The 22,424-nt window shown below is 39.9% G+C and overlaps 1 protein-coding gene across 4 annotated transcripts in view; it reads left to right on the top strand.

Annotated features, from left to right (window-relative positions):
- herc6.L (HECT and RLD domain containing E3 ubiquitin protein ligase family member 6 L homeolog) overlaps nucleotides 1–13,926 on the top strand; it is a 51,961-nt gene extending 38,035 nt beyond the window's left edge. For all 4 annotated transcript variants that reach the window (XM_041590876.1, XM_041590872.1, XM_018252286.2 and 1 more), the window contains exons 14-23: nucleotides 153–269; nucleotides 3,757–3,864; nucleotides 5,122–5,292; nucleotides 5,419–5,562; nucleotides 6,802–6,968; nucleotides 7,984–8,047; nucleotides 9,138–9,208; nucleotides 10,875–11,058; nucleotides 12,723–12,825; nucleotides 13,585–13,926. In XM_041590876.1, coding sequence (XP_041446810.1) covers nucleotides 153–269; nucleotides 3,757–3,864; nucleotides 5,122–5,292; nucleotides 5,419–5,562; nucleotides 6,802–6,968; nucleotides 7,984–8,047; nucleotides 9,138–9,208; nucleotides 10,875–11,058; nucleotides 12,723–12,825; nucleotides 13,585–13,796 — 1,341 coding nt within the window. In that variant the 3' untranslated portion in view covers nucleotides 13,797–13,926. The remainder of the gene's footprint in view (nucleotides 1–152; nucleotides 270–3,756; nucleotides 3,865–5,121; nucleotides 5,293–5,418; nucleotides 5,563–6,801; nucleotides 6,969–7,983; nucleotides 8,048–9,137; nucleotides 9,209–10,874; nucleotides 11,059–12,722; nucleotides 12,826–13,584) is intronic.
- Nucleotides 13,927–22,424: the final 8,498 nt, after the last annotated feature.

The following is a 22,424-nucleotide window of genomic DNA, read 5'->3' as shown; positions in this document are numbered from 1 at the left end:
CAAATCACATTTTCCAACATTATTTTGTTTTAGTGGCTATGCACATATTTTCTATCAAATGCAGACTTCATTTTGATAATAGTATCTGATTGATATTACTATAGCTTGTACCTACAGATTTTTTATAAGCATGTTTTTCTTTTCTTCTACAGGCTAACTTGAATGGCAATTGCATCGTACCAATAAACACATTCTGCATGAATGAACTTTGCCCACTGATTATACTTCCTTTTGACATTAACAACTGGCGTCTATGGCAGTCTCAGCCTGTGAGTAGATTTTTTAAAGGACTTCTTTGGCTGAATTATATCATGTAATCAGGGGCGATTCCAGGGCTGGATTTACATAGCGGGCACCCCTAGGCCCACTGCCGTTCGTCGCCCTGCCCCCCCTTTTATTCACACAAATTTTCATCAGAACTGAAGCAATGAGGATTGGTACACAAGAAATTTATAAAACTATTGTATTTCCTGCGCATTCCCAGTGTTTGAGAATCAATGTGGGTATGGTTGGGCAGCTTGCCGCCCCCCTAAAATCCTGCCGCCCTAGGCCCAGGCCTTGGTGGCCTTTCCACAAATCCGGGCCTGGGCGATTCTTACTCCCCCACCGCCCTGAGACAGCTTTCCTGCTGCCTCCCCCCTGTCCCTACACTCACCTTTCCAGGGGATTTGGAAAAAGGGTCCACAAGCTAGTGCTGAGAGCACAATTACCTCTCTGCACTAGAAGAGTAGAATTTTCTGTTTGACAATTGGAAATTTGACTCTTAAAATTACCTGGAGTGGCTTTTTGCCACCCGTGGTAACCAGTGGGTTCAACTCACCTCACTGGTGCAGTTCCCCTGTATGTGATGTTTTGTCTTTGTTAACAGTGAATATAGTAGTCATTTACTATGACCCAGGGTTTGTCCACACTCTGCACTTCGTGCTGGATAAAAAAATCTGGCCAAAATGCAGAACACAGAGTTGGTTGATGCAGGCCAGCCCTGTCTTTACGGTCATAAAGTAAGTACAGGGCAATGTTGCAACCTGCATCTGTGCCATTCCCTAACTTAGTGGAAGGGCAGGGGTGGGAGGAGGGATGCTTACATGTCTTCCACCCCTCATAATGTTTCTGCCATATGTCTCTGTGCTCTGGAACAAAATGCAGAGATTGGCAGCAGATCATTTAGGCAGCATGAAAAGTGCAACAAAATTTGCAAATTACACCTGTTTTTGTCCTTTGAACCTCCTTCCCAGTAATAAATATTGCTTACAATATATACACTGACTGAAGATGTACAACTGAATGGAAACCTCTTATCAACTCCAGCATTACTAAACATTACCAAACATACTTGCTAGCTCATACTGTGCTTTGCCCGCACTGCAACGTGCAAATGCAAATTTCAGATGCAAATTGGAATGCTCTTTACACAAAATGCAGCTTTTTGACCACTTTATATAAACATAACGAATCCACTTTGACAGTGTGCCGCAGTGCTGTGGACTTTGTATGCGATTTTCCTAACCCGTGGCAGGTTGGGTAATTTACTGCTGAGCACCTGATTCCTAAGGGAAATACACAGAGGTAGAGCACTTCAGCATTGTATGGAACACTTTATATGAAAGCACAGCCATTGCTGCACACTCTTTAAGAGTGTGGATGGCCAATAACAGATCAACCTATTAGGGGAACACTGGAATTACAGATAATCCTGGCTGGTGGTAGTTCTAGACCATGTATGAAATTGTACACAATAGCTAGCTGAAGGGGCATATTGGAGATCACCACAAGTTCCTAGCAACATGTGAGTGTTGGTGGACAATGTAGTCCTTAAAATAAGGAAATTAAAAAGACAATTACTGCATTATAATTAATATAAAGGATTTTTGGGATCTTCCCGATTATTCACGCGTGGTTCACTACTTCAGACAGGATGGAGGCATTTTAATATTAACTTACATATATTTATTCTTGTAGTAGCCTGCGTGTGTGGACATCTTGGTTAAGGACATTCCTGCTGTATTGCCATTTGTCTTATGATTCATATTCCGGTTTCCTCTACCTGTCTAAGCTGGAAGCAAGTATGGAGCAAGCCAGTCTTACCTGCCATCTGCCATGTTATAATAAATGTACAAGAGGTTACTGTGCTTGACATCTGTACCATCACAGCAGAATCATTTTGCCCACTGCTATCCATGTGTGCCAGCATGGTTTTATTCATACTAGATCTTGCCAGACTAACTTAATTTCTTTTTATAAGAAGGTAAGCAGGGATCTCGATTCTGGGATGGCAGTGGATGTGATTTACTTTGATACAGTGCCACACAAAAGGTTACTGGTTAAATTAAGGAATGTTGGCCTAGAACTAAATTGAAAGTACTGTTTCTATTTTTGCAGATGATACTAAATTGTGCAGAACTATAGGTTCCATGCAGGATGCTGCCACTTTGCAGAGTGATTTGTCTAAGTTGGGAAACTAGGCAGCAAACTGTAAAATGAGGTTCAATGTTGATAAATGCAAGGTTATGCACTTTGGCAAAAATAATATAAAATCAAGTTATACACTAAATGGTAGTGTGTTGGGAGTTTCCTTAAATGAGAAGGGTCTAGGGTTTTTTTTTTGTAGATAACAAGTTGGGCAGTGTCATTCTGTGGCTACTAAAGCAAATAAAGTTCTGTCTTGCATAAAAACGGGCATTAACTCAAGGGATGAAAACATAATTATGCCTCTTTATAAGTCCCTGGTAAGGCCTCACCTGGAGTATGCAGTGCAGTTTTGGACTCCAGTCCTTAAGAGGGATCTAAATGAGCTGGAGAGAGTGCAGAGACGTGCAACTAAACTGCTTAGAGGGAAGAAAGACTTAAATTATGAGGGGACACTGTCAAGGTTGGGGTTGTTTTCTCTGGTGCTTGCGAGGGGGCATGATTACACTTTACAAGTACATTAGAGGACATTATAGACAAATAGCAGGGGACCTTTTTACCTATAAAGTGGATCACCGTACCAGAGGCCACCCCTTTAGACTAGAAGAAAAGAAATTTCATTTGAAGCAACGTAGGTGGTTCTTCACAGTCAGGACAGTGAGGTTGTGGAATGCACTGCCGGGTGATGGCTGATTCTGTTGATGCCTTTAAGAATGGCTTGGATGATTTTTTTGGACAGGCATAATATCAAAGGCTATTGTGATACTAAACTCTATAGTTAGTATAGGTATGGGTATATATAATTTATGTGAAAGTATGGAGGGGTGTGTGTATGGATGGTTTTCATTTGGAGGGGTTGAACTTGATGGACTTTCTCTTTTTTCAACCCGATTTAACTATGTAACTATGTAACTTCTACATTATTGATATACTTGATGTTTACACATTTGGCACAACCTAATACTAGTGCCTGGGAAATGGGCTGTGTTGACATAACTAGTTGATTTATGTAATGCTAGTAAGCAGGATTCTTATTTATGAATTCTTCTGCATCTTGCAAGTTGCAGTTTGGTCATCTTCTCTAGTGGTTACAGCAGGACAGTTTTATTGTAATATCTCCTTAAACAATATAAAAATTTTAAAATGTACTAAAATGCAGATGTTTATTATTCTTAATTTGGAATACTTTTCAGTTCTGTTTATGATTTTCATTTAATTCCCTCATATACTTAGTCTGTTGACAAGCTTATTTAATATTAAGGATTAGTTGTTTTATAATATAAGAAAGATGTTTCCAAGGAACGCGCTGCTGTTGTCTTTACTTTATCTGTCATTTTATGTTTTTTACAGGAGCCTGATGAAAAAGCCTTTCCTGCTATATATTGCCGTTTTCCATTTGTCTTAAATTTTCCCACAAAGGTGCAAGTACTTCATTTTGATTCATTGCAAAAAAGACATGTAAGTGTGTATGGGTACAGATTTGTTACGTTCATCCTGGGTGTTTCAGCTCTTGAAATAAAGCCTTTGTTGGAATACATATAAATTGTTGTAGAATATTCTGCATCACTTATTCATTTGTGTAAGTTTTATAATAAACAGTTTCAAAATCTGTAATATTAGGTTACATACAGGTTATAATGTGTTCAAGAAATGGTGAAGTTGAATTTGTCTATTTGGTATGGAGACAGAGATCATCCACCTGTAAGTAAATGTATACAGGTAATACCTGTGTTCATGCCTTTGGACCCTTCTTGCAGCATTCAAGTGCCTTATGCAAGTTTTGTTACTGTATTTAACAGATACCTCTCCTACATCCCCTTTCAAGGAATAGCCCTCTGCTGTGTACTCTTTCGAGGTGCTTGTTTACTGTATATACGTACGGCTAGTTAACTGATGCTTTTTGTGTTTTTCCCCAAGTCATCTGCTGACATAGTTTCACAAACTTGCTTTTCTGCATTGTATCACTTTCAATAATTTAATTTATATTTGTACAATCCTCTCTAAGTTTTCCGTCTGTCATTAATTTGTTTAGCTGGTTAACATCCTTTTGTTGGCTTGCCAGTGTATTATTGGGCTAGTGCTATCATTCTTACAGATCCAGAAACTTGGGCTGTCACCCCTGTTGTCCACCTGTAACCCTTATCCCCTGCATATGGGACTGTGCAAGGGCCTCTTCTTTGGAGAATAATATAATTTTGGACCATGGGGCCTCTAAGGCTCTAGACAGGGTTCCCCTAACTTTTATACCTGTAAGCCACATTCAAATGTAAAAAAAAGTTTGGGAGCAACACAAGATGAAAAAAAGTTCCCAGGGATGCCAAAAAAGAGCTGTGATTGGCTTGTGTAGCTTACGAGCCAGTGGTTGGGGATTGCTGCTCTTGAGGCTTGTTCTGCTAACTAGACCACTTATTCTCAAAGGACCTTAGCTGCAAATAAAAATTAACCAGTGAATTCACTTTAAATGTTTTTATTGCTTATCTTTTATTTCCAGGGCCTCCTCATTTTACTTTCTATTATAATTGTTTTCTGGTTGCTAGTTTAGCAGTTACCAGTTACCAGTCTACATTCCAAGCTTGAGAGCTGCAGAACAGAAAATGTCAATAATTAAATGAGGAGGCCGAGGAAAATGTTAAGTGCCACATTAAGCAGCTCAAAACAAAAAAATAATTCTAAGAAAAATGACTATTAAGAATATGAAGTTTCTTATTTTTGCAGACTGTAAAACTTCAGGTGCAGGAACAAATTTTGCAGAACAGACTGCAGGGAAATAGTGACCTTCCAAATATACCTCTTTTGCATCTCATATTAAGACGTGGCCACCTGGTGGAAGATACATTGCATAAGCTAAGTATTGCTGAAGACCCAAACCTGAAGAAGGACTTACTGGTATAGTATATCTCAGCATTTAAAATGATGAGACAAAGTTAATTTAATTGAGCTTTCTTGATAACTTAAAATCTAATAAGCAGCAAGCAGTTCTAGTCACACATCTTCTTCTTCTTCTGGTGTTAGGTTGAATTTCAAGGTGAGAGTACTATGGATCCTGTTGCAGTCAAGAAAGAGCTGTTCCTGGTTCTGTTAGAGAGTATGGTTAATCCTGATTATGGAATGTTCAGTTGTTCTGATCCATTGTCACCCATATGGTTCCCAAGCACTGTAAGTTGATATACAATGATAACCATGTAAATTGTTGAAAATTGTGAAAACAGTTTTGCTATAACACAGATGCTGTGGAAAATCCATATATAGGTGCCATAATTTATATTAAGTGATTACAATTGACATCTAGCAAGTCTAATCATTTATAGCCACTATTTTCTACAATAAATACATCCGGGGGCTTCTTATCTTCTTTTTCAATATTATAATCTCGACATCCTGACATTCTGCCTGTATGACACCATAAAGCTCATTTATTTATTTAATATACAGTACATGCAGTGGGTTAAGTTCAGTTTTGCGTGCAAAGCCATATTTTTTTCCTACAATGCAGCGCCCCATGATTCCAGCATAACTGCATTTGGCAGGGAGAGATGCACTGGATGCAATTGTAATTGATGTGAAGTTGGCACAATTGTGCTTGCACTTCGACCTGAATCAGATGCAATTGTACTGAATATTTTCTGGTTGCCATCATTTTTGATTTCTAGTGTAAAAGTGACATGTTCACCTGATTCTACTGGAGCATCTGTGCTGTGGTCATTGACGTAGGTCAGTTTGGGAACCTTTGAACTGCTGCCTGATTTGATGGTGGTGAAAGCTCCTGGGTTCCCACAGCAGAATGTGCCAATATACAGAACAGGAGCCAGGACAAAGGCAGTGGAGATGCATTTATACAGAAATGCAAAGAGTTCATGTTGCCACAAGTAATGAATGTGATTTGTGTATGTAATTGACCCCTTGTGTGTCACCACCAATACAACAGGGTCGGACTGGGCTGGTGGGGACAAACCCAGTGTGACACTGGGAGAAAACCCAGCAGGACACCGGAAAAAAACCCAGTGGGCCCTGCCAGCCCAGACCCGTTCCCCATGGCCCCCTAAATTTGTGGGCTTCCTTCTATTCAGGCCCTCTACTATTCATATTCCAGTCTCTTATTCAAATCAACGCATGGTTGCCAAAGTAATTTGAACTAGTTACCAGATTGCTTAAGACTCAAATTGAAGAGCTGCTGAATAAAAAGGTAAATAAATCAAAAACTTTTAATAATAAAAAATGAAAACAAATTGCAAATTGTCTCAGAATATCACTCTCTACATCATATTAAAAGTTAACTCAAAGGTGAACAACACTATTAACAGTTTTGACTATTTTCAATATGTCATGATGTAAGTGTTAAGTACATCTGCACCTTAAGTTTGTAGTAAGTTTATTTTTCAATTTTCTCTATTTCAGCCATTAGTGGAAAAGAAAAAGTATTTCTACTTTGGCGTAATTTGTGGCCTAGCAGTCTATAACCAGATAGTTATTTACCTCCCCTTTCCCTTGGCACTGTTTAAAAAGCTTTTGGGTAAAAAGGCAACTCTGGAAGATTTAAAAGAGATACAGCCGACCATGGGAAGGTAAGTTGTGTTACCATTTTAAACATAAACATTTGCCAAAAGGAAGTAGCGTAATGCATACTCTTAAAAATGTAGTTCTTCTAATTGATTCATGTTTTTTGAAACTTTGAATAGCTACCACTAAATTCTCCAGTATGCAACTTACAGCAATTTAACAGCAGCCACTTTAGCATATCATTATTAACATGAGATCCCCAACTGAATGTAGACTATACACTGGCATAATTTATGCCAGCAAAACTTTGTTCACTGTACGTGCAATGCTGTAATTATGTTTTTTTAGTAAATATGTAATGTTGTGGAAAAAAAATACACCCCAACATAATGATGCAAACTTTGGTAGACTTAGATCATGATACCATTTGCACTTTAGGAACTATGCCCCCTAATGTCTGGCACTATAATTTTGGCCATGTGTGCAAAAGCGGTGTTACCCTTATACGGTATGTTTACAAATGCAAAACAGAAATTTTAAAAGAGGTAATGGTAAACCAATAGTAAAATAAAGGTTAGAAACCAAAATGTTTTTCTGAATCAGATTGTCAGTGGGTTGCTAGTTTTTCAACTAGTAGCAGTGGCTTAACTATAATGTAGCAGTCCCAGCAGCCGCTGGGGGCGAGGAGTATTTGCTGTGTAGTAGTCCCCCCCCCCAGTCCTTCTCCTAGCAACAGTGGGTAGGCACGAGTCAGCCTTGTGGGGACAGGGGTTGCTGCCAAGAGGAACTGTGCACGCTGGGTTCCTCCAAAGATGTTTTTCAGTAGGACCTGGCACTGTCATATTACTCCAATGCGGGTCTGTACTGAGATTCTAACTAGGCCCTGTCATTTCAAGTACACAGAGGCCCAAACAGCCCCCAGCCCACTTAATAGTGACTGTCTATGGCTTCTTGCAACAGCCCCTCTAGCATCTTAGCATCTAGTAGGTTGGACATTCTCACCTCTACTTAACTATACTTTATAAGCAATACAGATTTAGCAATGAAACCTTGCATATATGTTTGTTGTCTAATCTTTAGGACCATGCAGGATTTGCTGGATGCTGAGAGTGCAGTTGTAGAGAGTATGGAACTGTATTTTTGTGTAAGTATGATGATAATACTTTGTACTGTAATAAGAGTTTTTCACATGCAAAGACTTATAAACTTATAAAACTCAGTTGGAAAATGACCTTTCCTATTTTACTCTTTTACCTGCATTGCAGAATATTTTTGTGCACTGCAGAATTTTGACCATGTATCTAGATGCAAGCTATTCATTAGTACTGGCACTTCATTTGCATTTTCTAGACTGTAAATTCAACTGCATGGGTTTCACTATAGGTGTGGTATGGGCACTCATTTGCATGCTGGCTATTCAGGCTGCAACAAGTTGTGGGCAGGCACAATATTGTAACAGTAAGAGTCATTTTTGGACTTCAAGAACCCGTTTGAGATTTAACATATGGTCAATGCCCTCGTCTGATATATGAAAACACTTCTTTGTTCAGATACAGTTCTAAGAATATCTAGAACATTAAAGGGTTTAGCCCAAATCACTTTAATGTGGGGTTCAAGGAATATTTAGGAGCACAGACATTTTCCCCAGATATCACTGAAGATCTCAATGAAGGGGAAATATAATACTAAAATATAAGTGTGACATGATATGTCTCCTTTAACTCATTTTGAGACTGGGTTCCCCAGACACTGCTCCTGTCCCCCTAGCTGGTCTAACCCCACAGGAGCCACAAGCTTAGACACAAAACACGAATTAGTATAGCACATATTTTTCAATATGTCGTTTTTATGGATGCAAACTTTTAACTGTTTTTTTACACAACTAGACAGCTTGATAAATGAGCCCCTCATGTTTTGTCTTGTGAAAGTGTTATTATAGTCTTAAGGTAAAGCATTTCTTTGCCAGTCTATTTGATCTAGCTACAACATGCACCATTAGTATAGATCCCACACCTGCAACTGTAAACATAGAATTTATGGCAGCACCATAGAGTCCCCCAATTGTGATTTATTTATTAATCAATAAACAGTCATATGAAAAATTATCAAAGCAACTCTTCTGTAATTATTTCCTTATTTCAATTATATTTGCACATCCTATGTATTAATGATATTCATTAATGATATTCATTACAAAAGTGTAATTGCATCTTCTATACATCTCCGTGCTGCAGTTTTCCTGGGAAAATAAATCCATTGACTTGATACCCAACGGAGGATCTGTACAGGTCAACAATTTAAACAAGTATGTATACAAAAATATCTTCTTACCAAAACTGTCAGCTAAAAAATGGTATGGTCCAAGCAAAGCTTTTATGAGATTTTATGTAAATGAATTTTAAAAATAATAAATGTATAACTGGAATAAATGCTTTTGTATCACTGCAATTACTGCCAGATAACATAGTTTTTTAAAAAAAGCATTTTTTTGTGGATCAAGTGGCTACTGAGGGTGTTTTAAAGGATCATTAACACCAAAAAAAGAAATTGTTTTAAAAGAATGAAAATGTAATGTACTGTTGTCCTGCGCTGGTAATACTGGTGTCAAAAAAACTATTGAAGTTTATATAAACAAGCTGCTGTGTAGCTATGGGGGCAGCCATTCAAGCACTGGATACACAATGAATCACAGATAAGTTCTGAAGATTCACAATGCATAATACTTGTTGAGTATCCTGTTCCTTTTATAATTTTTCAGCTTTGAATGGCTGTCCCCATGGCTACACAACAGCTTGATTATATAAACTATTGTAAAGTTTCTGCAGCAAACACACCAGTTGTATGAGTGCAGCGCAATCAGTACATTATATTTTCATTACTTAAATGCACTTTCATTTTTTGGTGTTACTGTTAAGCATCATATTTATTAGTATCCCCATTGATTTGATTATAAAATGTGTCAATCCCTGCCCCAAATCACTCCTCTTAAATACAATGCTGCATCATATTTTTATGAGATCCAGCATTGGATGGGGAGGGGGGGCATCTAGACTCACCTGGGTTGCAGCATCAGGGCCTACACCTTCCCTGGGCCCCCCCTCCACAATGCCCCCGCTCCAGCCATACAACTCTCAACCCCCCTTCCCCCGCCAGTGTGTACCTCTTTTCTCTTCATGATAGTGACCAGGGGAGTAATGATCGGGTGCAGGGAGCGCATCTAATGCACCCATAGGGAGTGGGTCTGGGCTGGTGAGGCCCACGAGGGCTAAGGCCCACTGGGTTTTCTCTCTGTGTCCCGTCAGCCCAGTTCGACCATGCTGAGATCTAATTTCTTTGTGACTACACATAAAATACAGTAACAACACAGCATATTAAGTTATACTGATGTATCATTATTGTAATTAAAGCTACAATAAGCAAAATGTTATGTGCAAACAATTTTAGTTGCTTGTATGGAATACGTTCTTTCCTTCTTTCAGCTAAGTAAATAGAAACATCTGGCATTACAATTGCAAGCAACACGTAAAAGAGTTGCAGCTTCACTGATATAGCCTGAAATAAAACAAAGATGTATCATAAAGAAACAGAACCATGTCAGGGAGCTTTAGCACCCAAAACAAGGAAGGCAGTCTGCACACCCTGCAAGGGAAGGTACATCCACAGGGTGTACTACATGAATGGCACCAGGGGAGTGGTATTTAAGACCATGAATCCAGCAACAGAAATGTTCAAAATGGGTGAGATCTTCCAGTTTCCAAGCTTCTACAGGAGAGCATAGAACTGTAAACCTCACCTAAAAAGTATAATTTATACACCATTACTATGGCCTGTTACTGTTGTTTTGCTCAAACTTTTAATAGCTTTATTTGCGATTGATGATGTTTCTAAGTTGGCTGTGACTTCATTTGAGGTTCTGCAAAATGACTGGATATTTTTCTGCTCAATATCTAATTTTTTTTTGCTTTTAAAAGGAAAGATTACGTTACCAAGTGTATCGACTACATATTCAACACATCTGTGACAGAACCTTTTGAGGAGTTCAAGAGAGGATTTTACAAGGTCTGCGATAAAGATATAATTTCATTCTTTCAGCCAGATGAGCTGAGGACTCTTGTTGCGGGGACTGCAGAATACGACTGGAACATCTTTGAAAAGGTTTGCATTGCAGACACTAATAAACCATGGAATATGCTAATTAAACATTAAATGTAATTACTGTTTATTGGTTAAGATATACCTTATATATATATATATATATATATATATATATATATATATATATATATATATATATATATATATATATATAGGGGCAGTACAGTCTCACAGTGAGTAACACTGCTGCCTTGCAGTGCTGAGTTCAATTTCAGCCAGGACTCTATCTACAAGGAGTTTGTGTATTCTCCCTGAGTTCTCTGGTTTTCTCCCATATAAAATGTTCCTTTCTTTTTTATATGGAAATACTATAACAGGAATAGATATCACATCTATATGTTCTTTATTAAACTGGCATATTATACTTAAAAAATGTCACCCTTCACTCTGACTCAGGGGAATCCCTAAATTTTCTTGCCCAATGCTGTCCCAGTTAGTGCAGAGATGTTGACAGTACTCACAAGTGTTATAGGCAACTGTTTATTCAGTTCTTGGTTTACTTTTGCTTATTTCTTTTCTCTTACTCCTTTTTCTGTTTCTTTTCCTTTTATTTTTGTTTAATTTTCTTGTCAGCTACTTGGGCTACTCTACTATACTACTCAGGAATACATGTTATGTACCTATGTGCCATGATACTACTGCAGCCTGGGGATTGTCCAGTACCTGCAGATTCTGAGTTTGACTATGTGCCAATTTTTGCTACCTGCTGATATTTGAAAATAAAAATTTTAAATACAAAAAAAAAAAAAATGTCACCCTTCACCCATCACCCCTTCAAACCTTAAGAGACATTCCTTCTCTGGGGGAAAACCATCCAGCTTAGAATACAAAGGCAAACAAAACCTTGACTCAATATGGATTTTCTCATTGGTTCTTAATGTGTAAATGTCTTATATCAAGTTTTCTTTCTATTTGTTTTTCAAACAGAAAAAGTTAGCTATAGATATTTAGAGCAAGGTAAAACAATCCTATTTGGTTAATGTTTAAATTATAATTTAGTAGACATTAGGTATGGAGATCGAAATTACAGAAAGATCCCTTATTTGGAAAACCCCAGGTCCCAAGCCTTCTGGATAACAGGTCATACTATATTTGCTATATATTACATTGAAAAAACGTAAAAGGTACCAACCATACACAGCAAGAAGCACTTGTGATCATTAATACAACTGTAAAAAAAATGTCCTGATGCCCTTAAAACACAAATAAAGAATATATTTAATAGTGCAAACAAAAATACACAATAATATATGTACCTAGGGTATAAATAAGCATTCAGCAATAATATTTGAAAGAAATTCCAATGTTATCAGCAGTAAAAGGTGAATCTGTGACTCCTACGACATCATAAATATGCATAAGTCTTGTGTAAAGTCAGTATACTGTAGCATGCAAATAGAAGTGAGATAGCTTTAAATGTAAGCTTCTGGAGCTGTACAGTACAGCAATGGAAGCTATTCCTAAAAATTTTGCCATAAAGGATTAACTTGGTTTATTGCTGTTTCACTGTTTGACTTCTGTTATTTAAGGTTATGTGTGTGTGCATACAAAGCTTGTTTTTGGAGTTTAAACTGAATTTAAGGATCGTGCTAGTGACTAACCCTGATATGGAGAGAATTAGAAATGCAATTGCTAAAATTTACATTTTCCTTTTCTTTTCACAGGCTACCATTTATCTTGGCAAGTACATGCCTGATCACCCAACTATCAAGATGTTTTGGAAGGTTTTCCATGCACTGTCCCTGGAGAAAAAAAGAGGTTTTCTGAGTAGGTCTTCTACCTTTTATACTGCTTCTGCCTACTGCTCAGTTTTCTTAGTGACCATGGAATTGCAATTCAAAAACTATCTGATTTACAGTATCTGTTAATTTATCTTTTAGCTCATTCTGATGTTTCTGATGTTTTAAAAAATGTGCAGCACTGCATAGACAAGTAGAACTTAAATATAACAATGCATAATATAATATTTGAAAAGGATGGTGCATATTTAGTATACTGGTATGGGACAGTTATCCAGAATGATCGGGACCTCATGTTTTCCGGATAAGGGATCTTTCCTTAATTTGGATCTCTATGCCTCCATAGTCTACAAAAAACAATTTAAACATTAACTAAACCCAATAGGAATGTGTTGCATCCTATTAAGAGTTATGATATTTTAGTTTGAAGTACAAGGTCATGCTTCATTACTACATAGAAGGAAATCATTTTTAAAAATTTTAATTATGTGATTATAAAGGATTCTATGGAAAATAGCCTCTACCTGTATTTATAACTGTATTATACATTGAGTTGATCAGAGATGGGAACAACACATACAAAACATCATTTAAAAATCTATAAGGGAATAAAGGATCTGAAAACGAAAACAAAAAAGCTCTTGTCCCAAAGTGTTTACTATTTAATAATTCTTTACATTTTGGCAGTTTTGTAAAGATGCTTTGTACTACAGTGTTATTCCCAGTCTGTAGTTTCCCTCTGCAGCCAACAATATACAGATCTAAGCAATGTTCTCTTTATTTTCAGTGTTCCTCACTGGAAACGACAAGCTCCCCTTATTTACAATCGGTAAAGCAGGGATGACAATCTCTAGCTTTGGAGTTCCTGATGAAACACACCTTCCAGAAGCACAGACCTGCTTTCACATGTTATTTCTTCCTGAATATTCCAACCTAAAGACTCTCAAACAAAAGCTTCTTTTGGCTATAGCCCACAACAAGGGATATGAAAAGATCTAAAATGTGATTAGATTGAATTTTTGTTTCAGTCAAAATGGTTTTTATCAAATACAATAAAAGCTGATGCCAATAAAAAATTCATGGCATTACTCTTCTGTATCTTATAAATTAATTAAAGACATCTGCCATATTGTGGTAATTTTTTTCTCTTTTTTACAAAATCATCATTAACTACCCCAAAGCTGTCAGGTCAGTGCATGATGCTTTTTCAAGAAACCTGAGAAGGTCAATGACTAGAACAAGAGGGCAGAGACAGAAATCACTGGGGGCCTACACAGCCTGTCTGTCTGTATATCTTAACTATTATCACTCTCAGCCTTTTTGAATGATCTGAATGATCTTGTCAGTCCTCTGGTGCTGATGTTTGCCCTCGCGAGAGGTCGCGTCATTTTCGCGCATCGGCGCGTCCGCGTCGAGTTGGACGCGCGCGCGCGCCCGTTTTTGACGCATGCGCACAGCGCGTAAAAGGACGCCGAGGCCTGCAAATCACTGTGAAGTGATCTTGCCCTGACACTAAGCGTTCCTGAACTTTTGACTGCCTGATCTATTGGTTTCCTGAATATTTTGGCCTGTTTATCGACTCTTCTTTCGGATTCTCCCTCGGTACCGCAGATCCTGTTTCCTGACCTTGCCTGGCTTGACTACGTTTTCGTTTTACCCTATTCGGCTACTTCGACTCGGTTTCTACAAAAGTGCTGCTGAACATCTATTACCGGCACCTCTGTTACTCTCTACCTGGACTTATTCCTGTCTCCATTCGGGCTCTAAGTTCCAGTAAGAGGCATAGGGGAGGCTATTAATTCGTCAGACCTACCACAGCGCCTGATAGTATCACTTCGCCAAGTATGGAGTCTGACGGTGATCAAGCCTCTAAGCCATTTGATGCCCTCGTGCAGCAAATCACTTCTCTCACCAAGGCGGTGCGAGACCTCCAAGGGGGTTATCAACAGATCCAGGTGCAGCTTCAAGATCTTGCTTCTCCTGCCAACCCTCCTCCAGCTCCGGCATCTCAAGCTCTACCTACCGCTTCTGCTCCTGCATTTTCTGAACCCAAGGTGGCGCTACCCGAAAAATTCGCTGGAGATAGAAAACTTTTCCGGGCTTTTTTCCATGGCTGCCGCCTGGTCTGCTCCGTAAAGCCACAGACCTATGCCTCCGAACAAGTCAAGGTGGGAGTGATTATTTCTCTACTGTCTGGGGAACCACAAGCTTGGGCACATCGCCTCATGGAGAGTCAAAGTCCACTCCTGAATGACTCTAGTACTTTTTTCCAGGCGTTGGGTCAAATCTATGATGACCCTAGACGTGACGTATCTGCTGAAGCAGCTATTCGCTGTCTTCGTCAAGAAAGACGACCCGTGGAAGAGTACATCTCAGACTTCCGGAGGTACGCTGCAGACACGGAGTGGAATGATAAAGCTTTAAGACATCAATTCCGTATTGGTCTCTCTGATGCCTTAAGAGACGAATTGTCTCGTGTAGCAATGCCTACTGATCTGGAAGGCCTTATTGATCTGGTGATTCAGATGGATCAACGCCTAAGAGAAAGACGTGCTGAAAGATCTTCTTCCTGGCTTCTTCCCAAGGCTCCTTTGCTCCCTCGTTTTTCTTCTTCTTCATCTGCTGTGGAATCGGGTGAGCCCATGCAAATTGGTCTTTTGAGATCGGCCATTTCACCTGAAGAAAGACTTCGTAGACGCCAATTAAATCTCTGTCTATACTGCGGTTTGTCTGGCCATTTCTTGAAGGATTGTCCCACTCGTCCTTCAGGTAAAACAAGACTGTCTTTTTTGTCCGTTAACACTTCATCTAGGGGAATTTCACCATTAATTCTTCCCATTTCTCTACAGTGGCTCCAAGGAAGAATTAAAGCTTCTGCCATCATTGACTCTGGGGCTTGTGACTGTTTCCTTGACTCTGAGTTTGTTAAGAATCACGACATTCCCATTCGTCTCAAACAAGATCCCTTTTCTGTAAGAACAGCCGATGGGTCACCACTTTCTTCCGGGCCTGTGACACATGAGACGATTCCCCTGAATGTTTTGATTACCCCCTACTATTCAGAGTCTATTGTATTCAATGTCATTTTTTCTCCTTTGTTCCCCGTTATTTTTGGATTACCCTGGTTGAGACGTCACAATCCTTCAATAAATTGGTGCACTGGTGTTCTGCAATTCAACTCAAAGTTTGGTGTCACTCATTTAGCCACTGAGAGTTGTGAAAATACTTCCCTAGCCCTATATACACCCGGGTGATGCTCGTCTGACAACAATACCTTCCTTTTTAAATGAGTTCCTAGACGTTTTTGATGAGAAGGGGGCTGACAAGCTTCCCCCTCATCGGGTTTATGATTGCCCGATTGATCTTCTTCCCGGAGTGGCTATTCCCTTCGGACGTATCTACCCTCTTTCAGAACCTGAACTATTGGTGTTAAAGAATTATATTGACGAGAATTTAAGAAAAGGATTCATTCGTCCGTCAACTTCGCCAGCTGGGGCTGGCATATTTTTTGTAGAGAAGAAGGATCACTCTTTACGTCCATGCATTGACTATAGGCAGTTAAACCATATAACTGTCAAGAATCGTTATCCTCTTCCTCTTGTTCATGAACTATTTCAAAATCTTCGAGGTGCAAAGATATTCTCAAAGCTCGACCTACGAGGGGCCTACAATTTGGTGAGAATTCGGGAGGGCGATGAGTGGAAGACAGCATTTAGATCTCGCTATGGGCATTTCGAATACCTTGTCATGCCGTTTGGTCTCTGCAATGCCCCCGCGACGTTTCAGCACTTCGTCAATGATATTTTTAGAGACATCCTCGATCAATTTGTTATTGTCTATTTGGATGACATACTTATTTTTTCTGCATCGTTAGAAGAGCATATTCAACATATGAAGAGGGTTTTCAACAGACTCCGGACCCATGGTCTTTTTGCTAAATTGGAAAAGTGCGAATTTAATAAATCTTCCATCGAATTCTTAGGCTTCATCATCTCTGACCAAGGAATATGTATGGACAAGAAGAAGGCTGCGACGATTCTTGAGTGGCCAACGCCTGACAGTCGCAAAGCAGTTCAAAGATTTGTGGGTTTCGCCAATTTCTACAGAAAGTTTATTAAAGACTTTTCTAGAATCATTGCCCCCATTACAGATTTAACCAGCTCTTCTAGACATTTTTTCTGGACTCCTCAAGCTCAGTCTGCTTTTCAAAGATTGAAAGAATTATTTGTCTCGGCTCAGATTCTTAAACATGCAGATCCTGCTTTGCCTTTTGTCCTTGAAGTAGATGCTTCTGAGGTCGCAGTAGGGGCTATTCTTTCTCAAAGGTTTGGATCCCAAGGTTCTCTTTTTCCTGTAGCTTTTTTTTCCAAGAAACTTTCATCCTCTGAGAAGAATTATGATGTTTCCGACAGGGAACTCCTCGCAATTAAGGCTGCCTTTGAAGAGTGGAGACATTTGTTGGAAGGAGCTGCACATCCTGTTTTGATTTTCTCGGATCACAAGAATTTGGAATATTTGCGTACAGCCAAACGTCTCAAGCCTCGACAGGCGAGGTGGGCCTTATTCTTCTCTCGTTTCAATTTTCACATTACTTACAGACCAGGAGCCAAGAATGGCAAGGCTGATGCCCTTTCCCGTATGTTTTCCGAAGAAGGTGAATGCCCTGAACAGACCCATACCATCCTCTTACCACAAAACTTCCTTTTGTTACAGTCTGAACTTATGTCCAGAGTCAAAGAAGCTTCTTCTGCCTCTGATATCGCCCCGGATCTAGAACCAAAGGATGGTTTTCTCTTCTTCAAGAATAGAATCTTTGTTCCTGAGAAACTTCGTGTGGAGGTTCTTCAATTTGTTCATAATCATCCTTTGTCTGGGCATTTGGGAACAAAGAAAACCATTGACTTAGCTAAAAGACTTTTTTTTTGGCCAGGGATAAATAAGGATTGTAGGTTGTTTGTCCGTTCTTGTGAGACCTGTGCTCGTTTTAAATTCTCTCGTTCACGACCCATGGGACTTCTTCATCCTTTACCAGTCCCTGACAGGTTTTGGGGATCTCTTTCAGTGGACTTTATTGTGGAATTACCTCCCTCACAGGGTTTTAATACAATTTTTGTTGTGGTTGACCGTTTATCCAAGATGGCGCACTTTATTCCCCTCATGGGTATTCCTTCTGCTGCCTCTACGGCTGAGGTCTTCATTAAAGAAATCATCAGACTACATGGAGTTCCTGATGAGATCGTGTCCGACAGGGGAGTTCAATTCACATCCAAATTCTGGAGAGCACTCTGCCAGTCCCTGAAGATTAAACTTCTTTTTTCCACAGCTTTTCACCCTGAAACTAACGGGCAAACAGAAAGAACAAATCAAACCCTTGAGCAGTATCTTCGTTGTTTTACTTCCTTCCTACAAGATGATTGGTATCAACTTCTTCCATTTGCTGAATTTTCATACAATAACTCTGTGCACTCTTCTACCAAGGAGACTCCTTTCTTTGCCAATTACGGCTTTCATCCTCAGGTATTACCCAACCTACCCAGAGAAGTAACAGTACCCTTACTACAAGACCGACTTGCCTTTTTGTCAAGTAACCTTCAAAAGATCCGGCAAGCTATGACTTTGTCACAGAGATCGTACAAGTTTTTTGCTGACAGAAAGAGAAGAGGAGGTCCAGAATTTAAAGTAGGGGATCAAGTATGGTTGTCCACTCAGCATGTTAAATTAGACTGCCCTTCCAAGAAGTTAGGACAGAAATTTCTTGGCCCATTTATCATCACTCAACAAATAAATAAAGTGGCTTTCAAGCTGAAGTTACCGGCATCCTTCAAGATCCATCCAGTATTTCATGTGTCTCTTTTCAAGCCAGTTGTCAAGAACACGTTTCCTGGTCGTTCTTCTTCTCCTCCAGTGCCAGCGTCTATCCAAGGGGTCGAGGAATTCGAAGTAGGTGCAATTCTGGATTCCAGGTACCGCAGAGGTCAGTTACAATATCTTATACATTGGAAGGGGTATTCTCCTGAAGAGAGGTCTTGGGAACCAACAAACAATGTTCATGCTCCTCAGCTTATTAAGCTGTTTCACAAACGCTATCCTGCTAAGCCTGGGCCCATCCTGAGGCCGCGCCTTGAGGGGGGGCAATGTCAGTCCTCTGGTGCTGATGTTTGCCCTCGCGAGAGGTCGCGTCATTTTCGCGCATCGGCGCGTCCGCGTCGAGTTGGACGCGCGCGCGGGCGAAGGTTCGCGGGCGCGCGCCCGTTTTTGACGCATGCGCACAGCGCGTAAAAGGACGCCGAGGCCTGCAAATCACTGCGAAGTGATCTTGCCCTGACACTAAGCGTTCCTGAACTTTTGACTGCCTGATCTATTGGTTTCCTGAATATTTTGGCCTGTTTATCGACTCTTCTTTCGGATTCTCCCTCGGTACCGCAGATCCTGTTTCCTGACCTTGCCTGGCTTGACTACGTTTTCGTTTTACCCTATTCGGCTACTTCGACTCGGTTTCTACACAAGTGCTGCTGAACATCTATTACCGGCACCTCTGTTACTCTCTACCTGGACTTATTGCTGTCTCCATTCGGGCTCTAAGTTCCAGTAAGAGGCATAGGGGAGGCTATTAATTCGTCAGACCTACCACAGCGCCTGATAGATCTGTTGAGGAGGATGATGAGCATTAGGAAGTCTCCTCGACAGAGTTGATTGGATCTTAAAATCTGGCAACCATGGCTCTACTACAGACATGGGACGGACTACCTGAACACTTTCTCATTAAGAACATGTTTTTATTTTTCAGCCAAGCTACATTTCCCAATTATGTATGTTGTATCAGTAGCCTATGTTTGGATTATCACTGATGTAATATCATCATATGGACGGTGGGATTCCATGTTTTTGGTTTATTTTGTTTTCTCCTTTATTGTTTATTTAATTTGTTTATTGCTTTTTAGTCAACCTGTTGACTGATGATTGTACTCTACCTCTACTGACTAAGCTGGTTTTAAGCTAGCCCCTCATTCAGAGGAAATTTGTTACTTAACCCATATTCTTCTATTAGGTGCACAAGCTGTTTGTAGGTGTACACAGCTTAATCAGCATATTTTGCTCCTTATCTCAATGTTATCAATGTAATTCTCCAAAAACAGTCTGTACAATCATACAATACATCTCACTATTAGTTTGCAATATTTGTTTGTGCAAATCATTTGTACATTCTAAATTTACCTTGCACGGGCAATATTTATTTATTTATTTATATATATATATATATATATATATAATTCCCCACAATCACAGCACTCACGATAAGTCAATTCACCTTTCCTGGGTGTACCACAAAATACTGCATATAATCCTCCAATGAATCAGTGGCACTCACAGGACTTATCCAAAGATATAAATATTTTATTTAGAAACTAACCAGGCCCGGATCTGTGGGTTCTGGCAAATGCTAAAGGAGCTGTTATAAGGTCCCATAGAAAGTCAGTATTTAGTGGGCTGGTGGTAGATGATTGGGCCTCGATGTGGACTGATTGGGTCTCTTTGTACCTAAAATGCCAGGGCCTATTTTAATTCTCTGTCCGGACCTGAAACTAACGTTTCGGCTGCGACTCAGCCTTTGTCAAGTAAAATATTTATATCTTTGGATAAGTCCTGTGAGTGCGGCTGCTTCATTGGAGGTATATACAGTATATATATATATATATATATATATATATATATATATATATATATATATATATATATATATATTCAAATTGGACCAGCACTCCAGTTATTTTTCAAATGATTTTATTCAACTATCACTCGTGTTTTCCAACGTTTTGGCCCCCCTTGGGGCCTTTAACAAGGATCCTTGGAGTGCTGGTCCAATTTGAACTTTTATATGCCAAGCTTTGACAAGCAGCCAACATTGGACTACGTATGAGTGCAGGTACTTTCTGAAACATATATATATATATATATATATATATATATATATATATATATATATATATATATATAGAGAATAAAGTACTTCCTATTGTAAAATATAAGGATATTATAAGTCACAGAGTCCTGTGAGTGCTGATCCTTTTGGAATGAATGGAAATGATTCACTGATCGTGCACCCAGGCATATGAACACTTTGGGGCAAATTCGACTGGACAACGCTAATTCACGAAGATCTGAAGTTGCGAACAGGGTACCGAACGCCAGCGTAATTACGATCAGCAATTCGAAGTTACGCTAGCATTGGCTAATTAGCATACGGCGTGCAGTTAAAGTACAATGGCCGTATATGCTACAGCAAATACATTACACTACACAAGGCCAGGGAACCTTAATAAAATTATATAAAGTTGTTATAATGCCCTACACATGTGTCTACAGTATAGTTTAGGTGCCATATATTAGCAAATGTAGGGGGGGGAGGGTACCCCAAAAAAAATTTGCGATCTTTTTCAGTCCATCACCCTTTAAATAGGAAAAAGACGCCAGCGTTATTTGGGACTTAGAAAAATGTTCAACTTTTTTTTGAGGAACTCCTGTCTACTCTATTGTACTTCACCTGGTCTGAGGTGGCGAAGGCAAGTCTGGCGATAGAGGTAACGGTCAGTAAAATCAAAAACGTAGTGAATTTGCGCAGTAACGCTCTTTCAACCAGACCAAAAATTCAACTGGCGTAAGAGTGCGCCAGAGTCTATCTCCTTACGCCAGCTACCGTTAGTAAATCGGCGAAGTGCCAAAATGACGTTACACTGGCGAATTTCCGCCAGCGTTAGCCACTTCGCCATTTAATAAATTTCCCCCTTTGTATGAGAGTGCTGGCCTTCCTGGTGATGTGTGTGTATATAGGGCAGCCATCAGGGGGGGGGACAGGGGGGAGCGTTGTAGGGGGCCCGAGGGTAAGGGGGCCTGGCTACACCGCACTTTCTTGATTAGCCGGGCCCCCCTGCTTTCTGAGAGCTGCTGACTTCGGGAAGGCAGGGTGGGAGCACAAGGGGAGGTATCTTCTGTCCATTCCTTTCCCTTATTGGTCACAGAGTTTAAGTCCCGGTTGAGCTGCTCAGGGATTGGATAGCTGAGGTTTGAACTTCTCCTCCAACTCATCCAATCACCATGCAGCTTTACCAGGACTTGAAATTCTGTGACCAATAACTGAAGAAAATGCTGTCACTGGAAGAAGATGCAGCCACCTGTGCTCCCCTCCTCCCTACTGTAGTTGGCAGCTCACTTATGAAGTAAGTGAAACATGGCAGGGCCCCCCTAAAGATAACCCTTTGTGGTCCCTGTTGTGTGGTGGGGCCCTCGGCACCAAATTTTTTTTAAACTTCTGGGGGTGGCAAGTTTTTTTACATGGACGTTTAAGGGGGGCCCTGGCCACCAATTTTCTTATAACGTGGGGGGGACCCTGGCACCAATTTTTTTTCCCCATGTGGGGTCCTAGCCACCAATATTTTTTAATGGCCCTGACCACAAATGTTTTTTTCAAGTTTTTTTACATGGACGTTTAAGGGGGGCCCTGGCCACCAATTTTCTTATAATGTGGGGGGGCCCTGGCACCAATTTTTTTTCCCCATGTGGGGTCCTAGCCACCAATATTTTTTTTAATGGCCCTGACCACAAATGGTTTTTTCAATGGGGGGGGCCTGA

This window comes from Xenopus laevis, chromosome 1L (genome assembly GCF_017654675.1).
Source record: "Xenopus laevis strain J_2021 chromosome 1L, Xenopus_laevis_v10.1, whole genome shotgun sequence".
Classification (NCBI taxonomy): domain Eukaryota; kingdom Metazoa; phylum Chordata; class Amphibia; order Anura; family Pipidae; genus Xenopus; species Xenopus laevis.
This window is presented reverse-complemented; position numbering and strand designations above follow the sequence as displayed.